This window comes from Procambarus clarkii, chromosome 68 (genome assembly GCF_040958095.1).
Source record: "Procambarus clarkii isolate CNS0578487 chromosome 68, FALCON_Pclarkii_2.0, whole genome shotgun sequence".
Classification (NCBI taxonomy): Eukaryota; Metazoa; Arthropoda; class Malacostraca; order Decapoda; family Cambaridae; genus Procambarus; species Procambarus clarkii.
Genome location: NC_091217.1, coordinates 15,019,726 through 15,038,724, shown reverse-complemented (window position 1 = coordinate 15,038,724; position 18,999 = coordinate 15,019,726). Strand labels below are relative to the sequence as shown.

Genomic DNA, 18,999 nt, shown 5'->3' with positions numbered 1-18,999 from the left:
GGAAAAAATGTTTTTTTTTTTTTTAAACGGCGCCATCTGTTGAATGTAAGAGCAACACACACTGTAATCTCCAAAAGATCTTCACTGATTGCTTTGAAATTTTGACACAACGATCCATTCGAATACACGTGTGTTTTTATACACCTGCTATATAGATGCCACACCTGTGACCGGTAAAAACATGTTGTTTTTAAACAGCGCCATCTGTTGCACGTAGGAGAAATATTCACAATACTAAATATGTTACAATTCCATTTCAATGTTTCCGATTGCATTGATAATTTTATTTTATATAGATTTCGATTTATTTTATTTTTTATTGAATTATTTTGTGTGACATTGTGTTGGAATTCAGCTGTGTTGTTTACCATACCGTTCATTTTGTAAGTATAAGTATAGATGCCACACCTGTGACAGGTAAAACTATGCTCTTCTTGAAAAGCAGCGCCATCTGTTGTATGTAAGAGCAACACACATGCTATACTAAATATGCTTCAATTCCATTTCAATGTTTCTGATTGCACTGATAAATTGAATTTTCATAGGTTTTAATTTATTTTCTTTTTTATTTAATTATTTTGTTTGAATTGTGTTGGAATTGAGCTGTGTTGTTTACCATACCGTTCATTTCGTGAGTATAGTTTATTTTAGGTTGCTAGCCACTCCACCATCCCCTCTTCCTTCCCACCGTGCCCCATACCCCAGTCCCTTTGTCCTCCCCACCATTCTCCTTTCCCCCCATCCCCTCGTCCCCACCATCCCAAACTCCCCCGTCCCCTCATCCTTCCCCACCATTACCCCCTCCCTTGTCCCCTCGTCCTCCCCACGATCTCTGACTTCTGTCCCCTCGTCATCCCCCACCATTCCCCACTCCCTCGTCCGATGCCTTCCAAAATGGTCTGATGTTCCCATCAGAGAATTGGGAACATCAAGTTATCTGAGGTTCCTATCACTGAAATATAAGAAAAACTGTTAAAAAATTAAATGAAAATATGAAAAAATATAAAAATAAACTATTCTCACGAAATGAACTGTATGGTAAACAACACAGCTCAATTCCAATGCAATTCACACAAAATAATTAAATCAAAATCTATGAAAATTCAATTTATCACTGCAATCAGAAACATTGAAATGTAATTAAAGATATTTAGTATAGCATGTGCTCTTACATGCAACAGATGGCGCTGTTTTTCAAGAAAAACAGTTTTACCTGTCACAGGTGAGGTATCTATACTTATATTTACGAAATGAACTGTATGGTAAACAACACAGCTCAATTCCAAATCAATATCACTCAAAATAATTAAATAATAAATTGAAATCTATGAAAATAAAATTTATCAATGCAGTTGGAAACATTGACGTGGAATTCGTGACATATTCAGTATAGCGTGCATGTTGCTCTTATGTGCAACAGATGGCGCTGTTTTAAAAAAAACGCATGTTTTTACCTGTCAAGGGGGTGGCATCTATATAGTAGGTATATAAAACCCACGTTCCTATTCAAATGCAACGTTGTGTCAAAATTTAAAAGCAATCGATGAAGAACTTTCAGAGATTACAGTGTGTTGCTCTTACGTCCAACAGATGGCGCTGTTTTTCAAAAAAAGCATGTTTTTTCCTGTCACAGGTGAGGCATGTATATAGTAGATATATAAAAAGACGTGCTTATTCGAATGGAACGTTGTGTCAAAATTTCATAGCAGTCGGTAAAGAGGTTTCGAAGATTTTTCTCACATGAAAAACACCGTTTTTCAGAAAAAAAGCATGTTTTTTTACCATCACAGACGTAACATCTATATAGTATGTATTCAGAAATCTGGCCGGATGCAAATGATACGTTGTTTGAAAATTTCAAAGCAATCGGTGATGAATTTTCGGAGATTAGCGATTTTGAACAAACGAACATCTTCATTTTGATTTATATAGATTATTCTAATCAGCGTTTGTGTCAAAATTTCTTGCAATGTACCTATAAACATTTTTTTACAATTTATCTGAAATTATTCTACTTAATATTATCTGCACCATAAAGTAAAGCTGTAAAGTACCTGTAAACATTTTTTGTCAATTTTACGGTGAATTATCTAAAAAAAATTCTAGTTAGTTTAAGGACTTTGCCCGATTTGCTATGCGTGCTAGTGGCTTTACAAGAATGTACAATCAACTTAATTTCTATGTTCTCTGCTAACCCCCCAATGTACCTTCTTGTATATAAATAAATAAATAAATAAATAAATAAATAAATAAATAAATAAAACTTGAAACTGAGGATTCAATCAAGAGAAACCGTAAATAAAGAACAAACGTCAAAATTGATTAACTTGACATTAGGAAAGTTAATAAGTTTTGACGTTTGTTCTTTATGTATATATCTTTCCCCCCCCCCCCCCCCCGACCTGTAATATTTATCCTTTTGAATATGAATTATTAACTACGAAAGTACTAGAGGAATGATCATGAAACTGTGATCTATGTGTACTGAAAAAAAACATCGAAAATGCCCAGTCTTCAGTTCAGTTTGTGCTGCTTCATTCAAGCTTCCCCGATGGCTTCTCCATATCCTGTCGCCTGTAGTAGGCTCACACATAGCAGTATAGACTTAGTTAATGAGCCTTCCACGTTAATGATGATATTAAACTCGGGAGTTTTGATGTGACAGCCTTTGGTCACTAAGATTCCGGTTGATGATGTATGAGCTTCCTTGTGAGTTGAATTTCCCAAATATAATTTAAACCTACTTTTAAGTACCGTTGTTGAACTTAATCAGTTGGACATATATGACAATTATTTAAGTTTCAATTTAATTTTTGTAAACTAACATTTGGCATGGCGATGAATAATCCTCTTTTCCCGGTTCCGAGTAACTTGTACACGGAATTTTTTAAAACAAAACTCCTACCTCGGGTTGTAGCCTCTAACACGGTGTGGTCTTGGAACCTCGACGATATTGTGTCTTTGGACAGCTAACCATGACCATATAAATTTCCTCAATGAACTTAATTCTCTGGTCCCTTCAGTTAAATTCACAAGTGAGAATGAAGAGAATAGTGTTCTTCCCTTCCCAGACATTATAATTCATAAAGCCAATAGGATTTTCAAATTCAATGTGAATCGAATACCTACGAAAGGGGGTGATGCTAGGCAATGGAGGGTCGAACCTTGGTTGGGTCTGTTAGAGCATTCCAGTTGCTAGCTACGCGTATAAGGTACGAATATTTGTTTACGTCCCGTCGGTTCAATAACGAAGCTTTAGTTTTCATCTGTGTCCTCATGCCCTGCCTTATCTCAATCTGAAGAGGCCATCTTTGTCCATCTTATCTCTTACCCTCAGAACGTTATATGTCGTGATCATATCCCCTCTGTTCCTTCTATCATTTAGAATTGTGAGAGTTGGTACCATTAGCCAATCTTCGTAGCATTAGCCCTCTTAGCTTTGGCACCAATCTTGTTACAAGCCTTCGTACTTTTTAAATTTTGGTTTTGTGCTTCACAAGGTGAGAGTTCTATGCCAGTGATGCATATTCCTGTATTGGTCTAAAAATATTTGTGCAGATGGTATTGAATTAGTCGCGATTCAAGTTTCTAAACGATGTTCTTATATTTAGCAGCGTCCCATGTAATGCCGATGTTAACATGTTTAAATGTGCCTCCGATGATAGTGTCTGAATTATATCCACTCCCAGATCCTACTCATTTTTTGATTCCTGTAACTGACTTCTCTTTATGGTTTAGATGCCTTCTGCTCTCCTCTCTACCTTTCTCACCTTCATTAACTAATACTTGTTGGGATTAAATTTTGGCAACCATTTGGTTGACCACTCCTAAAGTTTGTCAAGGCCCTCCTGTAATTTCCTGCAGTCCTCATCTCTCTTCACGTTCCTCATCAAATTTGTATCATCTGCAAACATTGACATATCTAATCTCACTTCCACGTGGAGTGGTCTCAGCAATGGCTGGAGTGTAAGGGGGGGGGGGGGAGAAGGTCCACCCCTCACAGTACCTACCTCACCTTCTCTCACTGGTTACTTACTCTCCTTCTACAATATTTTAACACAAGCACTATTGAAGAGATAATCCACTGGGACTATAGGTGGGCGCGAACCTACGACCCCAGTATTGAGAGTCGCATACTCTACCACTAATATGGTGGTCATGTATATATATACAACTATAGTCCCAGTGGATTTTATCACTGATATATACCAAGCTAATGAGATTTCTGATTCGGAAACACTATTACTGATTTGATTCTTTAACTTTTAGGTTTCGGTTAGTTCCGGGATATTCATTCACCATTATAGACTTTTCACTGCGGAAATGTCTGTTTATAGCTCCCAAATCACAAGAAAAAGCTAGAACTCTGCCGCCCTCAACCTCCTTACACTGGTTATATATGTGTGTGATACACTCGTGAGACACAAGTGTACTCAGTAATAATGTGTTGCAGGTGTTGGTGTGGTACACCCGTGAGGACGGGGAGGTTGTGGCTGACATGAAGGAGCTGCAGGTGGACAAGTGCCTCGGTACTCCAGTAAACCTCACCTGGTCCGCCTCTCGGGAACACCCCGGGCAACACGCCTCTCTCTCGCTCTCGTCTGAGCCAGACTCCGTGTGTAGCCTGGGTAAGTAAACCTCGCCAGACTCCTTGTGTAGCCTGGGTAAGTAAACCTCGCCAGACTCCTTGTGTAGCCTGGGTAAGTAAACCTCGCCAGACTCCTTGTGTAGCCTGGGTAAGTAAACCTCGCCAGTGCTGACTATATTATAGAAACTTGGAATGCATTCAATTCTGATTATAATATGGTCAGGTATTCGTGTACAAGCCCAACCACTTGCACTAAAGTTGAATTATTTCCTAAACTCAGGTGTGGTAGACAGAAGCTCCGAGTTGCTGGCTGTAAATCCCGACCCCATTTCCCTGGATGCTGTGTTCGACTTAGCTGGCGGTTATGAGGTTGGACAATATCAGAACTCTCCGATCAATGACTTCGAATATTGTAGAAAAAAGAAAAAACAAACTTCAATACAAACAAGTGAGTAGAACTGTGTACTTTGCTAGTGTTTTTACTGCTCTATATCCCCCCCATCTCTTCCTCTCACTCTCTTTTCTCTCTCTCTCTCTCTCTCTCTCTCTCTCTCTCTCTCTCTCTCTCTCTCTCTCTCTCTCTCTCTCTCTCTCTCTTCTCTCTCTCTCTCTCTTTCTCTCTCTCTCTCTCTCTCTCTCTCTCTCTCTCTCTCTCTCTCTTCTCTCTCTCTCTCTCTCTCTCTCTCTCTCTCTCTCTCTCTCTCTCTCTCTCTCTCTCTCTCTCTCTCTCTCTCCTACTCATCTTTTATCCTACCTCAGCTCATCTGAAGCCTGCTCCTAGAAACTCACTTATTTCATGGAAATGTACTTTGAAACTATCCCATAGGAAACTATCATAAATGAACTATCATATAAGACACTATCATAAATGCACTATCATATAAGAAACCTAGTGAAACTACAAGCAAGAGCTGTAATCCTTCCTCAGCTCAGTTGAAACCTACTTCTAGTGGTCCATATATTTCTTGAGCCTGTTATATGCATCTGTAGAAATAGCCTTTATTCATTAACAACATTAGGTAACAATCATATGGAACAGGATGAGCCTGTAGCTAACTATGTGCCAGAGCCTTCATGTGATCAGTTGACCTGTTATCCCATGTATCAACCTGTTGAGCGAACAAGTTCCAGATGTGAGTCAGCCTAGGAGTGAATGAACGCTCATGGAGTGATGTTCTTGAGAAAGGCACTTCCAGCATGAGACTTAAAGGTTAAGACCCAGTTGCTACTGGTGGCTACTACTGGTAGTTCACGGAGTTGGACCAGGTTTGGAACTTTGAGGATGTTGGCCTTGTACACAACAGTAAGACCACCAACGTCACGACGATGATGCAGGCTCTGATGTTCAGACAGTTTCCACCAGACTTTATCTAGATTAGAAATGAGCCTTCTTGCACTGCTCTCCACTTTGTCCAAAACGTCTGATGAATGATGGGGGGCAGGCGATCCAGGAGAGGGGTGCATACTCTAGAAGAACGAACTTGGGTTCGTATAAGATTTTGCAGTCCTCAATATATATATATATATATATATATATATATATATATATATATATATATATATATATATATATATATATATATATATATTGGTGTATACTGGCAGCAGGTTTTCTTTCAAACATGTTTCATTGAATATGACCGCATATTCTGTATTTATTATTTTCTGGTTTAGGGCTTCTATCCCTCTAACTATTTTCTTAGCATCAGGGCTTAATTGAAATAGGAGTTCTCCAAAACTCATTTTCGTACTTTTAAGGTGAAGAAAAGAAGTGATTTACTATAGAGTGTATTACACTTATTTGTATAATTTTGCACGACGTTTCGAACCTCCATGGTTCATTCTCAAGTGAACAGATCTTACAATACTAGTTGATTTTATACCCGCATTAGGTCAGGTGATAATACAATGAAGGTGAAAACATGGGGGGATACATAAGGGATAAACATAGGGGCTGCAGAAGGCTTATTGGCCCATACGAGGCATCTCCTATCTAAACACAAAGATTAATCCAGTGTAATTGGCCTGTTATGTTGGACATTGTCTTCTGTGTTGGCATCGATATGTTCTTGTCTTGTCCTTACTCTCATGGTGGGTAGAGTAAATAGTTCCGTGATTTGGGTGTTCATGGTAGGTCGCTCTATTCTTATGTGAATTGCCTCAAGAATTTGTAATCTTCTTGAATCTTGGGTTTTGTCTATTATGCAAGTATTCTTGTTCAACATTTCTCTTGTTAGAGTAATGTCATGGGCTTGTCTCATGTGATTCCTAGGGGCACCAGATTGAAGATGGCATGTCAAACGCCTCGTCAGCTTGGTCGACGTCATACCTATGTACTTACATTGAAGGTTACATCCTTCGTGGGGGCAAGTGTACATGTATACAACGCTTGACTGCTGTAGAGGGTACATGTATACAACGCTTGACTGCTGTAAATTTATTTATTTATTTATTTATTTTTACTTATAAATTAATGTGTAATGTAAATGTCTTTACAGCGCCTTTACCACCACATTATCGCACCTGGTACTTCACCGACTTCGTGGATGCCCTGAAGATGTTTGCTGTAAGTTCATTTGTATTGTTTATTCTGACTATTGTGAGTGTTACTGCTTGACACAATGTTTAGGTGTGAATATCCATTACATTGTGTGAGTGTGTATTTACTTTTATATATTTAATATTTATTTTTATTTGTTTCGAGAATCGAGCTATTAGCTCTTGGACTCCGGCATTATAACCAATTTAATTGTCCTCCATTATGTCTACTACATATATTAATCTTACACACACACACACACACATCCCCAGGATGTGCTATAATGTCTAACAGCTGCTACAGCCCGTAGCAGCTGTCTAACTCCCAGGTATTTATTTACTGCTAGGTGATCAGGGGCATCAGGGTGAAAGAAACTCTGCCCATTTGTTTCTGCCTCCGCCTGGGATCAAACCTGGATCCTTAGGACCACAACCCCAGAGCACTGTCTACTCAGCCGCGAAGCACCCTGTACTCACCTAGTTCTGCTTGTGGGGCCTGAGCTTCGGCTCTTTGGTCCCGTCTCTCAACTGTCGATGAACTCTTGTACAGGTTGCTGAGTCTACTGGGCTCTATCATATCAACATTTGAAACTGTGTATGGAATCTGCCTCCACCACATCACTTCCTAATGCACTTCATTTATTAACTACTCTGACACTAAAATAACTCTTTGTAATTTCTGTATGGCTCATTTGGGCACTCGGATTGCACCTGTGTCCCCTAGTGAGTGTGTCCCTTGTGTTAAATAAACTGTCTTTGTCTACCCTATCAATAATTCCTTTGAGAATCTTGTATGTGGTGATCATGTCCCCCCAAACTCTTCTGTCTTCCAGCTACGTGAGGTTTAATTCCTGTAGTCTCTCCTCATAGCTCATACCTCTCATCTCGGGTACTAGTCTGTTGGCACACCTCTGAACCTTATCCAATTTAATCTTGTGCTTGACGAGATACGGACTAGCATGCTCCAGAATTAGTCTGACATATGTGGTATACACATGTGTCAGACCAATTGTGTGTGTGTGTGTGTGCGTGTGTGTGATTACACAAGTGTAGTTACTGGATGAGAGCAACGCTCGTGGTGTCCCCTCTTCCCAGCACTCTGTGTCGTATAACAATATGAAACTAGTAACGGTTTTGGCCTCGACTACCTTCTCACTTGGCTTGTTCCAACCGTCTACCACTCTGTTTGCAAAAGAACACTTTAATATTTTTCAAGCACCTTTGTTTCCTTAGCTTGAATCTGTATCCTTTTGTTCGTGACGTTGCGGTATCAGGAATTCCTCTGTGCCAGTTTGCTCGATTCCTGTTAGTATTTTGTAAGTGGTGACATATCACTTTTCTTCTATCTTCTAGTTTTGACATGTTTAACGCCTCGTAGCTAATGCTTGTCAGTTCCGAAAGCCATTTTTGTAGCATGTCGTCGCACCTTTTCCAGTATATTGATGTTCTTAAGATTTGGGCACCATACAACTGCTGCATATTTCAATTTTGGTCTCACCAAAGTCATTAACAGTTTATTTAGTATTTTACCATCCATATAATTAAAAGCAATTCTGAAGTTGGAAAGCGATGCATACGCTCCTCTCACAATGTTCTTTATGTGTTCCTCTGGCGACAGCTTACTATCCAAACTCCCCCCCCCCCCCAGGTCTCGTTCTTTATTAAAGTTCTGTAATTCCTTTCGACATAATTTGTAAGTTGTGTGGTCTGTTTTCTCCGATTCCACATTCCATAACATGGCATTTATTCACATTGAATTTAAATTGCCACTTAACGCTCCAAGCACTTATTTTATCTAGATTAATTTGAAGGTCATAACAATCGTCTGAGTTTCCTATCTTTCCCAGTATATTAGCATCCTCAGATAAGCTCATGTACTTCTGTATTCCTTCTTGTAGTGTTTATGTAGACAATGAACATTACTGGTGCAAGAACTGGACCTTGTGGTACTCCGCTAGTAACATTCCTCCAGTCAGATACATTGTTTGTAGTTACTGTCTTCATTTGTCTGTCAGTAAGAATTGTTTTCATCCATGTCAGACGTCTTTCTGTCATCCTTCCAGCATGGTCCAGTTTCCAGCACAGCCTCTTGTGTGTGACTCTGTCAAAAGCCTTTTTTAGGTCAAAATAGGCTGTCAACCCAGCCACCTCTTTCCTGTAGCATCTCTGTGGCTCTATCATAAAAGCTAAGATTTGTTACACAGGATCTTCCTGTTCGAAAACTATACTGTCTGTCCGTTATTATGTCATTATTCACTAGGTGTTCAACCCATTTGGCTTTAAAAAAAATAATTCTAGTGTTATGACTACCACGCTTGTTAATGATATGGGTCTATAATTTAGAGATTCTTCTCGGCAACCATTTTATAGAATTGAACTATGTTTGACTTCATCTCAATATCTGCTAAGATTCCTGTGCACAAGGATGTCTGGAATATTAATTGGAGCGGAATGCTCAGCTAAGTTGCACATTCTCGCAGCACCCAAGGCGAAACTCCATCAGGTCCAACCGCTATATTTCTTCCTAGCCCCTTGAGTAATTTTTCCACTTCGTCTTGAGACACCTCTATGTATTCTATGGCGTGCTCTGGAATTGGCATTAGGTCCGGCTCTCTGAAATCCTCATTTTGTACAGACAGTTTGGAACTGTTCATTTAGCATGTCACACTTTTCTTTCCCATTCTCAATAGTCCTGTTCTCCGTTCGTAAACTCTGGATTTTATCCTTTTCCTGCAGCTTGCTTTTAATGAGTTTATAGAAGAGGCCTGGATCTTTTTTTACATTTGTTCGCTATACCTTTCTCAAAGTTCCATTCTGCTTCTCTCCTCACGACTGTGTCGTGAGGAGAGAAGCAGACTGTATCTGTGACTGTATCTTGCTTGCTTGTAGTTCTGGTTTGTTTGTGGGTTGAACCTCTTCATATATTGAACCCATTTTCTTGTGTTTTCCTCTCTGGCCCCTCTCACGATTTCTGTTGAACTAGTTCTGTTTTCTTGTCCTTGATCTCTGTTTTGGTATGAATGTTTGTGTTCCTTCAGCAAACATTTAAAAAAAATGGCATACATCTCATTTACGTCCTTGCCAAGCAACAAGTCTGTCCAATTAAATTCATTAAAGAATTATTCCATACCTCATTTTCATTCACTCATTAATTCCTTGATTTGTTCCTTCTGTTGCTCTACGTTGTCGGTAATACTTTCGAAAATATTCGATAACAAATCTAAACTTTTTAAAAATATTGAGAGAAATCTGCTAGCTTCTGGCAACACCATGGTGTGCTTATCTAATTATTTATCAAGTATATTAACAAAGTAGTATAAGCACCCTCCCCGCATCATAAATGAATGTGGTGCGTCATATGTCACAGTGGCACTGCGTACTTTTCTTCCAAACCTCGCAATTTTTAGAAATAAATATTTTTTATGACATTTCAACAATATTGGTAGTTGGCATCACAGCCAGAAGGAGAGATCACCCCAGCTAGTTTTGGGGGAAAAGAGCTCAGTGTAACTTTGACAGTCGTCAATGGAGGATGTAATACTGTGGGTGCGTGGCGTCCCTGTACGACGCCGCATTTTCTGTGGTATCGCATTATAATTCATTATATAATACTGTTGTTTTATTCATATTGTTACTAGTTAGCGTATAAGGAAATTAATATTTCTTTATCAAAAGGCGATAATAAAGGAGACAAAGATGTGACATAATAGATATCCAACATGCACAGAGCAGCTCCTCACTCGGGTGCACGCTACCCTCCCTCCGCCGCCACACTGCTGCACCACAAATTTATTCACGTTTTAGTGAATTTTATGCACATTAATGCATTTACAATAACTGTTCTTGTATTCCATAAATGTTGGAGAGTGGATTATAAATATTGACGCCTTGTAGGCAAAGAATATCATGCTACAACAATAAATCTATATAAATAAAAATGTAAATGTTCATTTTGTTCAAAATCGCTGATCTCTGATAGTTTTTCACCGATTGCTTTGAAATTTTGACACGACGTTCGATTTGAATATGCGCGTGTTTTTATATACCTACTATATAGATGTCACGTTCTAAGAGAGGTAAAAAACATTTTTTTTTTAAACTGCGGCATCTGTTGGACGTTAAAGACACGCTACACAATGTTATGATTCCACTTCAATGTTTCCGATTGCATTGTTAAATTGAATTTTCATAGATTTCGATTTATTTTTATTTTTATTTAATTATTTTGTGTGACATTGCGTTGGAATTGAGCTGTGTTGTTTACCATACCGTTCATTTTGTGAGATTAGTTTATTACTTTTTTTTTAATTTTTCATCAGATCATTTGATGTTCCCATTTTTCTGATGGGAACATCAGATCATTTGGGAACGCATCGGATGGGGGAGTGGGGAATGGTGGGGAGGACGAGGGGATAGGGGAGAGGGGGGAGGGGGGAATGGTGGGGGAGGACGAGGGGAAGCGGGAGGGGGGAATGAGAAGAGGGGATGGAGGAGAGTTGCTGTGGCATAGCAACGCCTATGCATTACTGAGCCACAGCAACCTGTGGCCAGGTACAGCCGGTATATAAATAAAAATGTAAAATGTTCGTTAGTTCAAAATCTCAAATCTCTAAAAGTTTATCACTGATTGCTTTGAAATTTTGACACAACGCTGCATTCGAATACGCGCGAGTTTTTATATACCTACTATATAGATATAGTAGATACCATATAGATACTAATTAGTACTGTATGATACTATATTATTATACTACTATATAAATACTATTTACCTGTGACAGGTAAAACATGCTTTTTTTTAACTGTGTTTTTTCCATGTGAGGGTATGGTGGGGAGGACGAGGGATGGGGGAGGGGGGAATGGTGGGGAGAACGAGGGGAGGGAAGAATGGGTGGTTGGACGAGGGGACGGGGGAGTGGGAATGACGAGGGGATGGGGAGAGGGGAATGATGGGGAGACAAGCGGAATGGGGGAATGGTGAGGAGTATGAGGAGATGGGGGGTGGGAAACGTTGGGAGGACGAAGAGATGGGGGGACGGGGGAGGGTTGAGAGGTCTAGAGTCGACAAACCAGACAATCTCTATATCTCCACAGACAATGAAACAAAAAATAAAGTATTCCCACAAGCATTGTGAAATTAAACATATTAGAAGTGTGCGCTTTCTCTTTTTCATTCTTTTCCATTTAATCAGACTGAGCCACAGCAACATGTGGCCGGGTACAGTTTGATATATATATATATATATATATATATATATATATATATATATATATATATATATATATATATATATATATACATAGAGGCTGCAGAAGGCTTATTGGCCAATACGAGGCAGCTTCCTATCTAAACATAAAGTTTAATCCAGTGTAATTGGCCTATTATGTTGGACATTGTCTTCTGTGTTGGCATCGATATGTTCTGTCTTGTCCTTACTCTCATGGTGGGTAGAGTAAATAGTTCCGTGATTTGGGTGTTCATGGTAGGTCGCTCTATTCTTATGTGAATTGCCTCAAGAATTTGTAATCTTCTTGCAAAAAGAAGATTCTTGTAAACATATATTATTAAATATGACCGAAAAAGTAAGATTAATAATTCTAACACGAATTTTCTCAATTTCTTATGTTTCTTTTCACTGTCGATGGCAATTGAAAAATCAATTCTCTCAAAATTGATTTTTATTTCTAGTCTGACGCGACACTTGAACGCGTTTCATAATAACTTATTTACATTTTTCAAAGACTTTAGTTTACACACACACAACTATAACCTGCAAACACTAAACAGAGTTCTACTATGCTATAATTTAAACGGCTTTCATTTTATATACCTTCATTTGGGTGAGGTGATATGTTACAACAGTTTTGGATGAGGTGAAAACTAACTTTCAACACAAGACAGAACACGAAACAATAGGTATAATATTGGGTAAGTTAAAGGGAAGAATAGAAGTAACTGCAAAGGGCCTATTGGCCCATATTTCTTGATGCTTCTATATTGGTGTGGAGTTTTGAAGTGGTGTAGAATATAGTTGGCATTAATTGGTGTTTGATTGCTGGTGTTGACTTCTTGATGTGTAGTGCCTCACAGATATCAATCCGCCTGCTATCACTGTATCTATCGATGATTTCTGTGTTTTTTTGTTAAGCCTTCTCTGGTGATGATCTGGTTGTGGGAAGAGATTATATGTTCCTTAAAGGAGCCCTGTGCTTATGCATCATTAATCGCCTGGAAAGAGATGTTGTTGTCTTGCCTATATACTGAGCTTCTTGAGGCTTACAGTCCCCAAAGTGGGCATTGAAGGCATAGGACGACATTGGTCTCTTTCAAAGCGTTCTGCTTGTGTTTGGAGAGTTTCTCATGAGTAGGTGGCCGTTTTCTTGGTTTATAGTAAATCGTCAATTGTATCTTCTGATTTTTTGTCTGTAGGGATACCGTTCCTATTAACAATATCTTTCAAGACAGTTTTCCTCCGTTTTATGGGCTGTGGAAAAGAAGTTCCTGTAAAATAGTCTAATAGGCGGGTACAGGTGTTGTGTTAGTTGTCTCTTCAGAGGTGGCATGGCGTTTCACCTTCCTTCTTATGATGTCTTCAACGAAACCATTGGAGAAGCCGTTGTTGGCTAAGACCTGCCTATACCCCTACAGAGTTCTTCATCGACTTGCTTCCATCCTGAGCTGTGGTTGAGAGCACGGTCGACATAAGCGTTAACAACACTCCTCTTGTACCTGTCTGGGCAGGTCACTGTTGGCATTGAGGCACATTCCTATGTCTGTTTCCTTATAGGAAACCAAAGGCATAGCATTTTATCAAATCACCTCATTCTTTGTGGCACACGTGAGGAACACAAATGCGAACAAGCCTGAATGGTCCCCAGTACTATTTGCAACTAAAAACTCACCACCCCCAGAAGTGACTCGAACCCATACTGCCAGGAGCAACGCAACTGGTATGTACAGGACACCTTAATCCGCTTGACCATCATGACCGGACAAAAGGAAGTGATAGGTGAAGCTATTTGAACCACTTCCCAACCGGCACTCGAATGGTAATCTTGGGCATAGCATTTTTATCAAATCACCTCATTCTTTGGGGCATACGTGAGGAACACAAATGCGAACAAGCCTGAATGGTCCCCAGGACTATATGCAACTGAAAAACTCACACCCCAAAAGTGACTCAAAAATAGCTTCGGCTATCACTTTCTTTTGTCCTTTCGTGATGGTCAAGCGGATTAAGGTCTCCTGTACATACCAGTTGCATTGCTCCTGGCAGTATGGGTTCGAGTCACTTCTGGGGTGTGAGTTTTCAGTTGCATATAGTCCTGGGGACCATTCAGGCTTGTTCACATTTGTGTTCCTCACGTGTGCCCCAAAGAATGGGGTAATTTGATAAAATGCTATGCCCAAGATTACCATCCGAGTGCCAGCGGGGAAGTGGTTCAAAAAGCTTCGACTATCACTTCCTTTGTCCGGTCGTGATGGTCAAGCGGATTAAGGTGTCCTGTACATACCAGTTGCATTGCTCCTGGCAGTATGGGTTCGAGTCACTTCTGGGGTGTGAGTTTTCAGTTGCATATAGTCCTGGGGACCATTCAGGCTTGTTCACATTGTGTTCCTCACGTGTGCCACAAAGAATGAGGTGATTTGATAAAATGCCATGCCCAAGATTACCATCCGAGTGCCAGTGGGGAAGTGGTTCAAATAGCTTCGGCTATCACTTCCTTTTATCTAGTCGTTATGGTCAAGCAGATTAAGGTGTCCTGTACATACCAGTTGCATTGCTCCTGGCAGTATGGATTCGAGTCTCTTCTGAGGTGTGAGTTTTCAGTTGCATATAGTCCTGGGAACCATTCAGGCTTGTTCGCATTTGTGTTCCTCACATGTGCCCCAAAGAATGAGGTGATTTGATAAAATGCCATGCCCAAGATTACCATCCGAGTGCCGGCGGAGAAGTGATTCAAATAGCTTCAGCTATCACTTCCTTTTGTCCGGTCGTGATGGTTCAAGCGGATTAAGGTGTCCTGCACATACCAGCTGCGTTGCTCCTGACAGTATGGGTTCAAGTCACTTCTGGGATGTGAGTTTTCATTTGCATATAGTCCAGGGGACCATTCAGGCTTGTTAGCATTTGTGTTCCTCACGTGTGCCACAAAGAATGAGGTGATTTGATAAAATGCTATGCCCAAGATTACCATCCAAGTGCCAGCGGGAAAGTGGTTGAAATAGCTTCGGTTATCACTTCCTTTTGTCTGGTTGTTATGGTCAAGCGGATTAAGGTGTCCTGTACATACCAGTTGCGTTGCTCCTGGCAGTATGGGTTTGAGTCACTTCTGACGTGTGAGTTTTCAGTTGCATATAGTCCTGGGGACCATTCAGGCTTGTTCGCATTTGTGTTTCCTCACGTGTGCCACAAAGAATGAGGTGATTTGATAAAATGCTATGCCCAAGATTACATCCGAGTGCCGGCGGGGAAAGTGGTTCATATAGCTTCGGCTATCACTTCCTTTTGTCCGTCGTGATGGTCAAGCGGATTAAGGTGTCCTGTACATACCAGTTGCATTCCTCCTGACAGTATGGGTTCGAGTCACTTCTGGGTGTGAGGTTTTCAGTTATATATATATATATATATATATATATATATATATATATATATATATATATATATATATATATATATATGTCGTACCTAGTAGCCAGAATGCACTTCTCGGCCTACAATGCAAGGCCCGATTTGCCTAATAAGCCAAGTTTTCCTGAATTAATATATTTTCTCAAATTTTTTTTCTTATGAAATGATAAAGCTACCCATTTCATTATGTGTGAGGTCAATTTTTTTTATTGGAGTTAAAATTAACGTAGATATATGACCGAACCTAACCAACCCTACCTAACCTAACCTATCTTTATAGGTTTGGTTAGGTTAGGTAGCCGAAAAAGTTAGGTTAGGTTAGGTTAGGTAGGTTAGGTAGTCGAAAAACAATTAATTCATGAAAATTTGGCTTATTAGGCAAATGGGGCCTTGCATAGTAGGCTGAGAAGTGCGTTCTGGCTACTAGGTACGACATATATATATATATATATATATATATATATATATATATATATATATATATATATATATATATATATATATATATATATTGGCTTATTAGGCAAATGGGGCCTTGCATAGTAGGCTGAGAAGTGCGTTCTGGCTACTAGGTACGACATATATATATATATATATATATATATATATATATATATATATATATATGTCGTACCTAGTAGCCAGAACGCACTTCTCAGCCTACTATGCAAGGCCCGATTTGCCTAATAAGCCAAGTTTTACTTAATTAATATATTTTCTCTAATTTTTTTCTTATGAAATGATAAAGCTACCCATTTCATTATGTATAAGGTCATTTTTTTTTATTGGAGTTAAAAATAATGTAGATATATGACCGAACCTAACCATCCCTACCTAACCTAACTGAGCCTATCTTTATAGGTTAGGTTAGGTTAGGTAGCCGAAAAAGTTAGTTTAGGTTAGGTTAGTTAGCCGAAAAAGTTAGGTTAGGTTAGGTTTGGTAGGTTAGGTAGTCGAAAAAACATTAATTCATGAAAACTTGGTTTATTAGGCAAATCGGGCCTTGCATAGTAGGCTGAGAAATGCGTTCTGGCTACTAGGTACGACATTTACATATATATATCTACACACGATTAACTCTACGGCACATACTCATACATATTCATCTAATACTATTGCTCACCTGTTCAACACACCTATTCCTATACTTACCCTACATGACCCACATACCGCTGCCCCACTCCAACATGATTCTACCGAGTGTCAAGTGTCGCGCAGCCGGACAGCAAGTCCGCACACCTCGGGGAATCCCCAGAACCCTGTGTGACTACATACCTGTGCACCACCTGAGCAGGGGAGCGTAATCGGCTTACCTGCTCAGGTGCTGCGCTCGGTCATAGTCACACTTTACACTACTAGTGACCATCTTGTTCTTGGCGACTTTCTTGTTCATGGCGACCGCCTTGTTCTTGGTGACCACCTGCTCTTGGTGATCACTTTGTTCTTAGTGACCACCTTGTTCTTGGCGACCACCTTGTTCTTGGCGATCACCTTGTTCTTGGCGATCACCTTGTTCTTGGCGATCACCTTGTTCTTGGCGACCACCAAGTTCTTGGCGATCACCTTGTTCTTGGCGATCACCTTGTTCTTGGCGATCACCTTGTTCTTGGCGACCACCAAGTTCTTGGCGACCACCTTGTTCTTGGCGACCACCTTGTTCTTGGCGACCCACCTTGTTCTTGGCGACCACCTCGTTCTTGGCGACCACCTCGTTCTTGGCGACCACCTTGTTCTTGGCGATCACCTTGTTCTTGGCGATCACCTTGTTCTTGGCGACCACCAAGTTCTTGGCGACCACCTTGTTCTTGGCGATCACCTTGTTCTTGGCGATCACCTTGTTCTTGGCGACCACCAAGTTCTTGGCGACCACCTTGTTCTTGGCGACCACCTTGTTCTTGGCGACCACCTTGTTCTTGGCGACCACCTCGTTCTTGGCGACCACCTCGTTCTTGGCGACCACCTCGTTCTTGGCGACCACCTCGTTCTTGGTGACCACCTCTTTCTTGGCGACCACCTCATTCTTGGCGACCACCTCGTTCTTGGCGACCATCTTGTTCTTGGCGACCACCTCTTTCTTGGCGACCACCTCGTTCTTGGCGACCACCTCTTTCTTGGCGACCACCTCGTTCTTGGTGACCACCTCGTTCTTGGCGACCACCTCGTTCTTGGCGACCACCTTGTTCTTGGTGGAAACGTTTTCCTGTTTGTTTTTTCACATGAAACTTAAATTTGTAATTTATATATTACTTTTGTTAGTTATATTTATTTAAAATATATTTGTCGTTATTTATTCTTCAGACCACCGGCCTGCACGTCCTGACTGACCAGACTGTGGAAACTAGACCTTGCAGGGAAGGTAATATTGATTTCTTTTAAATGTTTTTGAGTTCACTTGTTCCAATGTTTAATTACTAGTACTGTGTAACATAGTGTTCTATTAGCTAACAGATCGTCGTAAACGTGTCACTGAACTATTCACTAAACATATTTTTTAGAAGGCAAAGCTAAACACAAAATCGAGGCAACAGGTAATATCAGTAGGGAATATTTAATGTGTAAATTTGACACCTTGAATGATTTAGAATTCTCAGTTAAACGAGGAACAACTTTTCCTAAATTTACCAATCCTCTATAGTTATAAGAATCTATTCAAATTATTCCCAAGATGTTTTACTAATTTTTCATGTATCTGACCCTCAAGTGTTAAGACCTGTTGTTTTTGTTTCTAACTGTAATGGGGGCACAATTTTTCAAAAACATCGACATAATTTTATATATAATAATTATTGTTGGTGTTATTATTTATTTTTATTATTATTATTATTATAGAGATAATTAGTAAGAACCATGATGAGGGTTCGAACCTGCAAACTACGAACTGCCAGCACACGCCCTAAGCCACTAATCTACGATATACTACAAAAGTTATGGCAAATTGCTCCGACAGATTTTCTCATTGATACATCACGTTAATGTGATTTCATTGTACTATAATAATATTATTATTATTATAGGAATTCCGCTAGGAATTTCTCGTAGCGTTTTTATTAAAATCTTTGAAACATTTTAGTTTACATACCTGGAGGGTATGTAACCTAGAAAATGCTATTGGAACTGATTCTGTCTTAAGTCAGCTTGATCCCTATATGTTACTCACGTAGAAACTGAGCACTGATGTCTCAGTGCTATAATTTGTTTGTTATATATAGGTTTATGTCACTATATGGAGGAGACTCCATT

The 18,999-nt window shown here is 39.7% G+C and overlaps 1 protein-coding gene across 1 annotated transcript in view; it reads left to right on the top strand.

Moving 5' to 3' along the window:
• LOC123774736 (murinoglobulin-2) overlaps positions 1-18,999 on the top strand; it is a 308,702-nt gene that overhangs the window by 162,527 nt on the left and 127,176 nt on the right. The window contains 4 exon segments of the mRNA XM_045769279.2: positions 4,454-4,628; positions 4,869-5,036; positions 7,087-7,154; positions 18,058-18,115. Coding sequence (XP_045625235.2) covers positions 4,454-4,628; positions 4,869-5,036; positions 7,087-7,154; positions 18,058-18,115 — 469 coding nt within the window.